The sequence below is a fragment of the Camelus ferus genome, chromosome 8 (genome assembly GCF_009834535.1).
Source record: "Camelus ferus isolate YT-003-E chromosome 8, BCGSAC_Cfer_1.0, whole genome shotgun sequence".
In the NCBI taxonomy this organism is placed as follows: domain Eukaryota; kingdom Metazoa; phylum Chordata; class Mammalia; order Artiodactyla; family Camelidae; genus Camelus; species Camelus ferus.
In genome coordinates, this window is record NC_045703.1 from 8421942 (window position 1) to 8437122 (window position 15181).

Genomic DNA, 15181 nt, shown 5'->3' on the forward strand with positions numbered 1-15181 from the left:
ACGCAGGTAGCCGTGGCAAAGTTACAAAGCAAGCAGATGTAAAACTTGCATGACAGTTAGCCCACTTCCAGATGTTCATAACACACTCATTCTACACATAGTATATATTGTGAGCATTAAAGTAAAATTAGAAAATACTTGCAAAATAATTAAAAATACAGTACTTCCTAGTTTTTAAAATAATGTCAGATTAATCAAGGAGTGTAATACAATATTAAAACATACAGGTTAACAACTTGTTATTTTAACAAGCGTTCTCACCAAAGATTGTTTGGAGAAAACGATTTATTTTCATAAATATTTAGAGCAATATTAAGTTTCAAACATCTCTGCCCAGTACCTTCAATTGACAACAGCAGGTTCAGCTGAAATATCCCAGCTTCAGTGATCTTTTGAGGTGTCTTAATTTTTTTTTGATATTTCAGCTTATTGTGTTGTTCTCAGTGCCTCTAACAGTTTAGCAGCTAAGTAAATGTATGTCAAACTAATGGATCATATCACCGTTATACATTTTATAGATAACTATAAACGTGAATTTTTTAGTTTTTAGTGATGCCTTTATAACAAAAAAGGAGAAAATTTTTGTTTTTCTGGAATTATTTTTAAATCATTCTTTGCCCCACCCCCAAATCTTTGCTTACTCAAAAGAAAAAAAAAGAATAAATATCTGAAAAGCAAATAATGCTGCTTTGGTTTGGCAAGAGTATGGTTATTAGCAAGAGATAAATGACTTCTGATAGTTTGACCTAAGATGTTACTTAGCAGTTTTCAAATAGACAATGAATACACTTTACTATTAAAAAAAAGAAATAAAATAATATTAAGTTAAAATATATTAGAGGAGTCTTTTACATTTTTTGATAAGAGAAATAAAATTCACATCATGTGAATGTATACATAAGTGTGTGTGTACACGCTCTGCATATGAAAAAATATTTTCTAAGACGATACTTACACATATTTTCTATTCTGTTACATTCTATTTCACTTTTTTTAAATGATGAACACAAACCATTAAATAGACTTTACTACCCAGTAATGAGTGGCAGAGTGGCAATCAACATTTTGCCAAAAACACTGCATTATAAAATTCTTCTTTTTATAGATGGCAACCTGGAGGCATCACTTTTAACATCAAATTACCTTAATATATGGATTTATTTATTTAGAAATCAGTAACTTCTAAACTAGGTGGTCTCTTTAACAGTATTGCTTTATATTTGAATAGTCTTTTCAGGTGGATGTAGATTATGATGATATCAAGATGAAAAAGAGGCTTTCTCCTGTCCTTAGATTTGATGGAAGAGAAATACAGAAATAAACACCTTTCATAAAGTGTTGTACACAATGATGGGAGCTCCTCTGGGGAACAGAAGGAGAGCCAGGCAGTGCCAGGGAGGTGGTCGTTAGTGGCTGCCCAGGTGAGAGATCAGGAAACACTTCAGAACTAAAGTAACTCTAGATGAGTTTGGAGAGATGGGAAGGACTCCAACAGGCAAAGCATGGGAGCAGGAAGGAAAGCAACCAAGTAGACAAGAGGCACTGACCAGGTCTGGGAGGTGGACACAGCTTGCCGGGACCTACAGGCAGACCGCCAGGGCTGCAGGCCAAGTAAATGGGAAGTAAGTGGCCAGAATTGTCAAAAGGGGACAAGCTACAGGGCTCAAACTCGAGTAGAGGGTGACTGAGAGACACCAAAGGGTCTTAATAAGGAGAGTGTCCTTGTCAATACTGTGCTTTTGCTGATGAAACTAAGCAGTGAGTGGTGCAGAGCATGGACTTAAGGGAACAGCAGGAGAAAAAGCTGTGGCCAGATTAAAGCGAGACTGCAAAGGTTGAACAAAGGTCACGCTGATAAAAACAAAATAAACTGTAGTATTACAGGCCAATGATGTTTATATGCAACAGAAGGGGAAAAAAACAGTTCCTAAATAATCATGTAAATCAAACAGGATATATTACCTAATTTTTAAAAATACCTTTTTTCAAATACATCAATTGCTTCAAGTGAAAAGTACACTTAGATGTTTTATATTTATTTAACACTTTAGGTTTGTTTCTCAGGCTCCAGGCACATAAGGGTGTTAAATAAATGAAACTAATCACTAAGGAATATATAATATAGAAAAAGCCCTTTGCTAACTTCCTTATGTAATTTTCTATGAAAACACAAAGACAAAAGTTAAATGCCATGGTGTTTATAATCTGATCTGCAAATTCGTATTTCTGTGGTTAAAGCTCTCTTACATTAGAGTCACAAAGGATTTGTGTACTTTTCAAGACCTATTTTCCAGTTATTAAACAAGCAGAGATTCAATGTCTGGGCAAAGTCACTCCTGACTGAGTTACTTCTTTATAGAACCCTAACAAGCCCCTGATAAGAAACAGTGTGCTATACTTCCACACATCTTCAAAGCTGATGGATCCGCAGATGGAGGAAAAAACCCTGATTTGGCTTTTCTCTCTCTACGCCACCTGCAGAGAAAGTCCTCAATGATTTTGAACTGATATCCTGGTCACCAGTTACAACAAAAACATCCTCAACAGTCCTAGAATATCTTTCTAAAGGGCTCAGTCATGATTACCTTAAGGTATAAAAACTGAAAGCATTGTCTAAAAATGTTTTCTTTCCATGTGCTCTGGGTTATTAATCCTCAATTTTACACTTCAGCCTACTCTGTTTCCTTCATAATTGTCTGACACGCTAACCAAAAGATGTCTACTAGACTCTGGGGTAAACTGGAAAAAATATGTTAATATGATTTTTACTAAAATCAAAATTCAATAACTTAAGAAAAATAGATTTTGAAGTACGTTGCTACTAAGCAAGGTACATTTAAATATATTAAATGAGTTTATCGCTTCATGTTAAGGTCACAGAGCGACATACTGTAAATTTCCAAGTATCAAGAAGTTGCACACCCATATGAGTATAATGTATGTCACATTTTAAATTAAATTAAATATAATTAATTTAAATTAACACAATTTAAATTAACAAATATTTTATTACACAATCTGTGTAAGAAATGTGATTATATTTTATTAAAAACACTGGTACTGAATAAGTCTTTTGGGACCACTATGAAAAACTTTAATAGTTACAATAATTTCAAATTTAAAGAACAAAACAGTGATATTATTTTCTTAGGCTAAACTGTTTTGGATTTTTGAAGCACCATGATGAAGCCATCTACAAAAATTAGGAATCCCTTAGCATTTTACATCTCTTTATTTTTATATAAATTTAAAAATATTCCTACTCACTGTCTCCAAACTGTTACCAATGTAGTTACCTATTATTACAGTCACTAAGTCTGTATTAGGAAAAAAGTAATCTTTATGCATGCATTAAAATTAGTTATTCACTTAACTGACATATATAGAACTTACCCCTAATGGAAAACCACCAACTCATGCACAGAGTACACATTATTTAAATGTTAAAAAAGAAACTTTACCTGCTCTGAGGTGTCCAACTACGTCTGCAAGGCTACCCTTCTTTACTTTGGTGATGAAGGCACCAAGGCGTCCTAAGTCAGTCATCTTCCCTCCAACCACCTGGATAATGATAGACTCGTAAGTGCCTAAGACTCACACTGAAACAGAAGGTCACTCGTTGGAGGTATTAATCCTACAGCCTTTAGGATGTGTTTAGAACTGAGTGTAGGAAAAAAATGAAGTGAAATGCATTGTTGATGGAGGGGTCCCGCGGTACAGGTGTGAAAAGAAACCACATCTCATTACAGGGGAGATGACCTTGAGTTCTAGGGACGTTCACGTACCAGCCCCTCACATGGACCCCACAACGGAGGGTCCACGGACAACATACATCCTTAGACACAAGGGCCGGGTCTCCCCCATCACACAGCAAGTGTCTGACACTTGACTAACTCGGGTTCATTGTCTCCATCCTCTAAATTAACACCTACCATTTGAATTTCTATATTCAGATAATGCCCCATTGTGACATGAGACCTGGACCTCTTTTGTATACTTTTAAGAGAATGTAGGTCTAAGACAAGAAAGGGGGTTTTCAAAAAAAATAATTAATTTATTTATTTTAATTGAAATATAGTCAGTTTACAATGTGTTAATTTCTGGTGTACAGCATAGTGATTCAGTTATACATATTTATATATTCTTTTTCATATTCTTTTTCATTATAGGCTATTACAAGGTATTGAATATAGTTCCCTGTGCTCTACAGTAGGGCCTTGTTGTTTATCTCTTTTATATATAGTAGATAATATCTGCAAATTCCAAACTCTCAATTTATCCCTCCACCCCTCCCTTCCCCTTTGGCAACCATACGTTTGTTTTCTATGTCTGTGAGTCTGTTTTTGTCTATAAGACTGGAGATCTGAACCAAGAACAGGCCGATTTGGGGAAGCAATTTACCAGGGTACAGAGTAATAGCCTAAGTTCATCTCAGCTACCAACCTCATCTGAATGCCCTCCCTCATCTGAAACAACATGTGATCTCATCTAACCCTCCAAGTCTGAGTTCTACTGCTGCGTAATGAACACTCTCACCTGACTTGTCCTCCATGCATAAAACTGAAATACACCTGAAAGTTTCTGAGTGTAATTTCTCCCAATGCGGGGGGGGGGGGGGGGTAAATGTATATAATTAAAAATGACACGGATATTGTCAAAAGTTGAGGTTGATCCATGTTCTTAGGGTCACACCCAAGAGTGGAGGTGATCAGAATTATTTCATTGGAAGAGAAATCAATGGTACTAATCAATAGGGTGATATTAACTGAATATTTTTTGAAGTTGGATTAATATTCAATGGTTTTGAAGAGGTCAAACCATCACACAACTATAATACAATCTCTTGGTAAATGATAATTTTAAAGCAACCTCTTTAAACATTTCTCTAAGTTTATGAAAGCAAATAAAATCATGGGTTTTAACACACATACACAGGCACACATAAATAAAACAAAATGTATGTATATTTTTTCTTACCCAAATCATTTATCTTTGTAGTTTATTAGTTTTTTAAATTATATCTGTTAGAACTCAGTTAGTATTTTAAAAGATACATTTTACTGTTTTGATATTACCATAAATTCCACTGCCCTTAGGAAACAATCTCTTTAATAATGTTTTATGTTGCTTGTCAAGATATAATAAAATTATGAGGTCCATATTATCTAACTTTACTGCCTTCCATTAAAGCTATTTTAATGTAAAAATTGTCCTTGAACTTTATATTCAAATTCTTTAGTTTTTTTAATATTTTATTGCAGTTGTCAAATACATCTGTATGCCATTTTAACAAAATGATTTAAAAATATTACCCAGATTAAAATACTAATTATACCATAAGACATTAACGTATTAACAAGATATATTCACTAGAAGAGGAGAAAAGGAGGTTTAAAAATCATTGTCAGTTTTGTAAATAAGTTCATTTGTGTCTTTTTTTTTTTTTTAAGATTCTACATCTAAGCAATATCATATAGTATTTTTCTTTCCCTTTCTGTTTTACTTCACTTAGGATGACAATCTCCAGGAGAAAGAATATAAAAACTAATATATGTATGTATATGTATGACTGAAACATTATGCTGTACACCAGAAATTGACACAACATTGTAAACTGACCATACTTCAATTAAAAAGAATGCAAAAAAAAAAAAAAATCATTGCGAGAAACTTTGTTGAATGCAGTCCATGCTATATAATTCACCCTTCAAGAAGCATTAGAAGCCAGCATACTTACTTTCAGACCTAGCAATGCACCTGATTCCTTGGGCATGGTCGTTCTCTTGTTAAGAATAACACGTCCAATTAAACGGTCGCCCTCTTTAGATGGCTGCCAGGTTACAGGATGCTTTAAAACATGAATGAAGATAAAAAGATAAGCTGTTTTCTTCCTACAGAGACAGAATTATTGGTTGCAGCATGATGTGATTTCCTCAGGTAAAAGACACTCTAGAGGGAATTCTTTATTCTGGGGGGCTCTATCCTTGGCTTAGAACAATTTTCATTTACAGCTATATTTCATTTGCAATAGGCACTTACTATACTAAATAGTTCTAAAAGTAGTCAGCAACTAAATGCATCTCTGAAATACGGTTCCAAAGTGAAATTAATTGAAAATTTAAAATATATCAGCTTACATATAAATAGGACCAATTCTGCGTGTTGAGTTATTATTAATGTTGGTGTCACTAACCAAAAACTATCTCATTTACACACAGTCATTATTTAATACTTGCTTTTACTTATTTTAAAATTTGTCATAAATATTCAGTGATAACTGTTTTTCTTCCCAACTGTACTGTCTTAAATGAATCAGTATTTTCTCTCACAGAATACACAATGGAGCAGAATAAGATTACTATTGATCACTTATCAGACACAGGATGGCAAAGGGCACACAGGTTCCCTGGGCTCCCAAATCCTCCTTCCCCAGATGCTTACCGAACTAATAGGTGATGTTTCCCGGCTATGCCACGTGGCAGGATCCAACCAGTAATAATCCAAATCACCTGCACAAGAGGAAAAGAATGAAAAGGGTAACGGCTTTCCAGGGGCGGATGTGTCACTTTAAGAGCGACCTCTTCAGTCTACAAAGTAAAGGGTTACACATGTCATCATCTTGCGTGTGTACATCTCAGAACGACAGACACCTGCCCTGCATCCCCGGAATGAACATGTGTTACAAACGCACTTCGTGCAACGGGCGGGTTATCTCTCACTCTCAGTCGAGGCATGTGGAAAAAGTATGGGAAGAACTAGGTAGACACACCCACCTCCCCTCGAAGCTCTGTCCGCGCCAACGCCCAGCCTGACGTCCAGCGATACTGGCTAAGACTGTATCCTTGAGCCAAGTGTGAAAATTTAGTGTGTCCCCTACGACTCTTCCCAACCACATCATATCTTCAAAATTATCCCTTGCTCTCGACTTTCTTCCCTCATTAGCTGAACAACCAGACACCCATTTTTAGGACACGGTGTTGAAAATTAAATTTCAAGAATAACTTTGAGCAAGAGACCACCTACAAATGACGGAGTGTTCAATGCCACTAAAGTCCCAAAAAAGACTTTTTAAAAAATCCTAACTTTGTCAGCATGAATTTAGGAACTTTCCATTTTGATTTTTTTGGCTTAAAAATACAATGCTAAAGAAAGTCTAAAATAAAAGAAAAAATAGAGCGTAAAAGCAGCATCGAAGATAGTATAGGAGGAGAGGTCAAAGTGGGTAACCACGTGAGAGCAAGTGACCTTTTACATTTTCAACATCAGATTAAGTCAGTGAAATTTTTTTTTCTCCCCAGGGATCCTGAGAGGAAAAAAAATTAGGTGAGTGAATAAAGCATGTTAGATGTTTCACTGTTGGGAAAATATGTTTGGCTGATGTCTGTGAAGGTCATAAGTGAAGAATTTTATGTGGATGACCAAAATGGCAATTGCAGGCACTGTGCAAGAAATACAATAGAAAATGACAAATGTGTAAAATCTGCAGACACAAAAAAGTCCTTCAATTTCTTTGTAGCTGATTCTGTTTTCCTTCTGCATAATATCTTACACAAGTTGAAGGAGAATGCTCTCTCTCTCTATATATATATGAAAAGAAACACTAACATTTTCTTCAACTATGTCATGTAGATAACAGCGGTATATTCTGTGAAGGGGTGAATTTTAGAAAATTGCATTAGCAGAAACTATATGCTGTAAACATTTACTCCATATTGCTCTCAAAATCACATACTTTAAAACACAGACACGGCTTCGTGCCAATGATAGATTTCTAGTATTTTTCTGGACCACCTTAGCTAATGGAATATAAGGAAAGTTGTAAAAGGCGTGGTTTTTTTCCCTTTAGTTTCTTTGTGAAACTGATTATTTTTAAAGCTGCCTTGTTTTTAGTATTCCGACACTGTTCCTCTTGAAAGAAAAACTATTTATCATTATAATAAAACGGAAGTTACTACTAAGTAGTAACTACCAATGTCATTCAAAAGATTATTGCAATTTATGAGGCTTTCTTCCTAGAATTTCATATACCTAGTCATAAGGTCTGATGACTCCTTAAATGCAGATTCCTTCCGAAATCCTGTGACAAATGAATAGAACCAGAAATATCTGTGGGGCTTGAAGAAGAAAAAGGAGTCATGAAGTTGGAAGCTGCTTGGAGAAGTCTTTAAGGATAAAGAAACAACAACAAGCCTTCTTGTTTTAAAGGCTTTGAGAAAACAGCTCATCACCTCCTTTGGGAGCTGCCTTAGATCTTGGGAACTGGACTCCTGGGGACTCCCTCTCAGCTCACCCTCCCGCCCCTCATATCTAGACACACGTGTCTGCTGTGCAGAAAGTGCTCCTTGCAGGCAAAGAACCAAAGCTGGTATTTCTCGTGCAACTCCATAATGGTACTGAGCACACTTTATTATGAAAACACCACTTTCATGCAGTGGTATTCTATCATTTACAAGCTTTGGAGGGTAACGATCTTGAATGGAGTCTAAATTAATTGGTTTATGTAGTATTAATGTATATGTAGTTTGCCTGGCCTTCCAGTGTGCAGTTGGAATTAATTCTAACATTAGTTCTGACAATGGCTTTATGGATGCTACAGATTTTACAACTTTAAAAACTCTGATCTTCGTTTTTGGTCATGCATAGCATGGCAGAAATCTACTAAGAATTACTAATAAATGCATATGTAAAAAAGACATTAAGTATTTCAGCACACAATAACATTTGCATATATGTTAGTATACAGTTACACTTCCATCACATTCTGAACAGTCTTTAACAGTTTTCCTAGCACTGGCTTCATTATCAACCACTAAAATATGACATTTTTGCGGGGAGGGTATAGCTCACTGGTAGAGCGCGTGCTTAGCATGCATGAGGTCCTGGGTTCAATCCCCAATACTTCCATTAAAATAAATAAATACATAGATATATCTAATTACTGCCTTCAAAATTAATAAAATTTTAAAAATATATAACATGTTTGCTTAGAGATTGACAAAAAATAAATTCAAAGATCTACATATGTAGTTTTAGACTGTATTTGTTTCTTCTTTCCTTGTTTTTAATATTATTCACTTTTTAAGTACTCTAATTTCCTTGTAAGACACATTTCTCTCCTATCGACAGAATAAGTGACACAACAAAACTTCCTCCTAAAATATTCAGAACCTAGTATTTCATTAATATAAAACATTTTTCTTGATTACTTTCTTAATGGGTGATTAAAGATATTGATTGCCTGGTGGCATAGCTACAAAATGATAAATTCATGGTATTTGCTTATGGAATTGGTACAAAAAGCATTTTGGTTCTAATGTCCAATATAATTATAAAGGAATCAAATTTACTATTATCATTCATTTCGATGCAGGAAGTACATCAATCAGATGCTTCAGTTTACCGAAATGGCTCAAGTTTATAAATATCCAAAGAAATGTTATAATTTGAGCATTATTTTTTGTGATGACTTTAAAAACAGACTTTCATCCTATCCTTTGTGAAAAAGCAGGTTAATTAAACTTCGTCATTAAGCACACAGCTTTCACTGCACAAAGAAAAGTCAGCTAAATGACACATGAGCTTTCTGTCAAGAGAATTATCTTATATGCTACATATAACATGCATAAATATGCATGTCTGTGATTTAAATTTTTGTATCTTATGATCTCTAATGTCAAAGCACATTGGATGGGTTCCAGTAAGACCAATCAGAGTCAATGAACAAAAATATCTCCTAAATAATACACATGCATGATTGTGTGTGAGTATATTAAAATTGTAAGGAGAAAACCATTGCTCTAATTTCACAATTCAATATCTATTTAACTATTTACATAACATTTACATTCGACCAAGTGGGATGTATATCCAGTGGGTAAAGAGTAAAGGAAAAGTTATCAACACCAAAATCTTGAAGTGTTAGAAAATCTGGACTACTCTATTGCCAGGAGAAATATACAGCGTATTTTAACATCATTATAATGGATGATAAGAGATGGGACTCAAACCAAGTTCAAGACTGACTCACAGTAACTCTGCACAATTTCTAATTCATATCCGTAATTCTGCTACTTGTCATCTCAAAAAACAAACTGTTCGTTCCTTTATGGAACAGGCTGTTACCATTCAAAAAATGATAAAAACCATGGACCAAAGATCAGAAGAATTATCCTTCCAGAGCCTCCTATACCCCTTTACATTTTTCCTCTTTTATTTTTGTTTATCTTCTATAGCAGGATGTGTGTTGAGACTGAATGAAATTAGAGGAATCCTAAGGTACTTTGTTACAGCACAGCACACAAATTAAAACTACTAGGCAAAAACATGTTTATTGTACGTCTATCTGTAGTGTATACATAAAAGCCAACTCAGTTCTGAGACTGAGTTTTTAATTTGAGACCAGGCAGGGTATTTTAACACTGAGTACTGTGATCGGCACATGAGTTAATAAATAACAAATATTGCTTTGGTTATAATATGATAAAAACATTCATACATTTTAATTCATTTTAATATTTTACAAGCGCATTCTTTTCATAGATGGGAAATAACATGTGAAGCCTAAGAATTGAGGTAAAAATATTAACTTCCGATTAATACAGTGAAAATGCCACTTTGAAATAGTTTTCCCGTATTGTAGAAGTTTATTTTGGAGAGTTTTATGCCTCTAAAGGGCACATATGTTCAGTTCCACCCCTAAATTATATTTAATAACAGAGATAACTCTGGAATCAGTCAGCAATAATTTGCTATACAGCAGAGCCTTAGAAAGCTTAATTTTACCTAATTTAACAGTCAGGGACAAGAAACATTATTTAATATGACTTATTATCTAGGCATTAAAATAAAATGGGAACATAAACTTGTTAAATTTAATCATTAACCATATAATCTGTGAAATAATAAATACTATGTGTACAGATGCAAAATCACTGAATTGTCATTCACAATTGAATTCCTGTCAGTACAAGTTCCTAGCACATAAAACTTTGGGTCCTCAAATACTTTTTGGTGATTTCATGCAAAATCCACACCAATGTTCACACCACAATTTGATGGCAAACAATGAATAATTAAGTAGCAGATTTGTGCCCCTTGGACGCAAGGCCTGAGGCAGGGTTAGAGGCATCTCCAAGCTATTGGTCTTCAGCAAAAACCTCTTCAATAATCCTAAATGACTTAAATTCCAGTTTTTGATGTTGGCCCAGGGCACACACACAAAGGGTCATTCCTTGGAAGAATTATGTTATCTCCAACTCTAAGAGATTTATTAGAAGTGGCTGTTCTACAAATGCACCTTAGAAATTTCATTCTCAAAATTCCCATTGGTCCACATGTTGCTCTGTTTTTATCCTGGAACCAACAATATCACTGTCTCTCTCTCTCTGGTATATTAATGTGATATAAATACATACTATTATTCAAGTATTCAAGTAAATACATACTATTATTGATTAAGTAAATCAGATATCAAGAATTTTGCTTTCAGAAATTACTTATACTTAATAGAACCTCCAGAGTTGCATTACCTCTAGAGAAAGATTTGCTTGAGGATCTATGCTTCTGTGTCTCTGATTTATAACCTTAGAGGACAGGAAAGAAGGCTCGAGCTGGCCTGGGAAAGGAGAATTTTGTAAACATATTTCGCAGAGGTGATACCTCTCTGGTTGTACGTATTGTTTGGTGAATTTGAGAGCTAACTTTTAGAATGTCAACCCTACCACCAGACAATTCCAAGAAGCATTTATGTGAACCTCAGTATCAACATTTCTGGCTGAACTCTGAGCCCATTCAGTGATTCTGATAATCCCTTGACTTGGGAGATAATAAATCCCACAGCATGCAACTGTTCCTTCAAGGGTAGGAGAAGATAATGTGCGTGAAACTTCTGTATAAACTATAAAGCACCACAGAAATGCAAGTTGTCATGAGAGTGTAAAAATATACACTGAAAAGGATTTCCAATAAAAACATGGATAAGTATTTGTCAATTTACAAAAATATATGCTGAAAAGGATTTCCAATAATAATATTGATAAGTATTTGTTGATTCGTAAAAATATACACTGAAAAGGATTTCCGATAATAATAACTTTGTTGATTCTAACATCGTAATAAAATAATACTAATTTTTTTTCTGCCCCACAATTTACTTTTCTGGAACCTTGAGTAATTAGAGAACCTCACTACATTTTAATTTCTCTATTAACAGTATTATGTTACCTAATATTTATAATTGTGTGTTTTTTTAATAAAACATAAAAACCAGCTATTGTATAAAAAGAGCACTGTACTCGAAGCTGGAGACTTGGACTCTAATCCTAACTGCCATATTAGGTGAATTCTCTCAATAACATCCTTTCATTTTGGTTTCTCTATTTTTTTTTTTTCTTTTTCAAATGGAGGTACTGGGAATTGAACCAAGTACCTCATGCATGCTCAGCATGCGCTCTACCAACTGAGCTATACCCCCACCCCCAGTAACATCCTTTCATTTCCATTCTCCTCATCCTTTTCTGTAAAACAGGGACAATGCCACTTTCTCACAAAAGTTTCATGCGGATTGAATGAGATTCACCAGTCTTGTAAACTGTAAAGGACTTTAGAAATAGATCTTATTGTATGATTACAAAATCAAGATCAGGAATATGAAATCACAGGTGTTAGAGATCAGATCGATAGTTAAACAGCCATCAACACTAAAATAGATGTCGTATCAGAAATCCTTCCAAAAGATGACTTGAAATGGGCTCAGAAAAATGGTAAAGTCATTCCGTTTATAAAAATCATTAACTGGCCTGGTATAAAACAGATGCTCAAGTGATCAGAAGGAAGGAATATTTCTTTAATCTCAATGATTAAATGAGAAAAAGAACCATCCTACACAGAAACAGTAGAAGAAATTTTCCCCGTTAATTCCCACAGAGCTGATGGGAGCCTGAGTGGTCAAGAGAATGGTGACTTTTACAGTGAGGTTATCTATACATCGAGATGTACACAGATTAACCTAACCAAAAACATCTGAAAGGATTCATTGGGACTGTGAAGTGATTAATTTGATCAGGCTGCACAACGTACCCTTCATCTGAAAATAAACATTTTCCCATTTTTTCATATGGTCATATTTTTATGTGTGAAAACAAAGCACTTTTCATGTATAAGCAAAATATTTGTGGCTGAATTTTTCCATATCAGTAAATAAGCAGGCTATTTTTTCTCTTCATATCTTCTTTTCTGATGACTCAAGATATCCCCCAAAATATTCCTTTGAAACCAACTGGTATTATGGCTTAAAAAAGATTTGGTACAGACATTAGTTATGGAATATATTTTAATATTTATAGTCTAATATAATATTTATATTCTAATAGGACATAAGATTCCTAACTTTCTAATATTACTTTTTATTCTTAACAAAGTAATCTAAATAATAACAAGATTGATGGTTTTAAGAAAACAACTATAAATTTAAACATGTAATAGGGTCACTCTGGATGATGGGGTCTTTGAGAAAGCACAGAAAATTTTGTGGGTTTACTTTAAATAGGCCAAAAGATATTGAGAAATAAAAAGCTATTTGAGATAGTAAACAGTAGTCATCAGTTTGATATTTCCTAGTGTTAAAAGTTATATAAAGTTATATATTGGAAAGTCTGTGACATTTCAAGTTTCAGAAATACCCCCACAACAGTGATGTCCTTACTTTTCTATGTCCACATTCACCTGATGTTACAGGCCTCAGAAGAAGTCTGTAAATTAAAATTTCCAGAAGTTTAGAACAACCACCACCAAGACAAAACACACACACACATACACACACACACACACACACACACACACATACACACACATACCCCTTTGTGCCTTAGAATAATAAAAATAAGTATGTTCAGGGTGTTCAGGAAACCTAGAGCAGGGTATATTTATCATCCATATAAATAACAATAAATATGTATCTGAAGAAAGATCTAAGGTCACTGATGAAAGGCAAAAAGATTTCCACATCTAACAGTCTAGAGAATAGTGCATTTCACATGTAAACATGGGCTGAGGTCTCAGGACAGAGAAATTTCTTCCCCAGAATCTACATACGGAAAGAACAGTCGGTACCCAGGAGAGCAAGTCACAAAACTAACCATCTCAGGGACACTTTTTTTTTCTTTTTTCCAATATAAGGACCCTTCATCATAAGACTTTGGGAAGTGCTACAGGCAGGAGGGAAGTATTTTACTGCAACTTTGCAACTGACCAGGCTTCCACATTGACACTGAGTACTCCATTCACGTGGGAGAACGGCTGTCACTGCAAAGTCTCGGAATAACCAGCCAGGAAACCCTGTGGAAAAAATTGGGGTTTACTTGTTTTCATTGTTTGGGGACTGGATATTAACTACAGGTTTAAGAAGCTGTAGCGCCGGGCAACTTCACAGCAGAGACATTACAAGAAAGCACTCTCGATGTGAATATCTTTGATCAAGAAGAACATGAGTCTTTATCCATACCTCACACCCAGGTGACACTAGCAACCCAATATTAACTTGCAATAAGGCTGAATGTCCGATTTCTACCTGCCTTTGCATCCCAAAGACACAGAAATGAAAAATATGGAGGTGACTACATTATCTGGTTTTAGTGATGTATAAATAATGAGAATAATAAAAAAGATGAATTTGAAGGGTATACAGAACAAAACGGAAGTACTTATGAGGGACTGATGCCATTTGTCATTTAAAAATATATTATTAAGCTATAGAATAGTAGAAAGTAAATTCACCCCTAGCAAACATGTTGGTAACAGACAGGTGTTTTAAAACCAGAGCTCCATCAGAGTACGTTACTGTAAGTATTGTTTGTTTTTCCTCTTTTCGTTTTTGTTTTATTTTGCCATTTGTTTGTCTTTGTTTTTATTTTGGCTCTCCAAACAAATAATTTATATATGTGTTATAGGACTTTTTTTAAGTTGGAGATTCCTCAACTGGCAGTGGGAAGTTGGTAGGCATAGAAATTTGGAGAATATTTTATGCCTCACTGTTATTCTAGAGAAAACTGCTAAGTACCCATATTCACAACCTTCAAAATGATAGCCACAAGTAACCAGGTTGCATAACGCTGCAAGGTCACTGGCCTAGATCCCCCGCTGCAGGGCCCCAGTGGTCAAGCTGTCCAAAGGGATGACCTTTCAA

The 15181-nt window shown here is 34.8% G+C and overlaps 1 protein-coding gene across 1 annotated transcript in view; it reads right to left on the bottom strand.

The window, feature by feature from the left end:
• Positions 1-15181, bottom strand: part of RIMS1 (regulating synaptic membrane exocytosis 1) — a 448078-nt gene that overhangs the window by 151661 nt on the left and 281236 nt on the right. Inside the window, 3 exon segments of the mRNA XM_032484440.1 lie at positions 3462-3561; positions 5738-5848; positions 6442-6509. Of these exon segments, the coding sequence (XP_032340331.1) occupies positions 3462-3561; positions 5738-5848; positions 6442-6509 (279 nt within the window).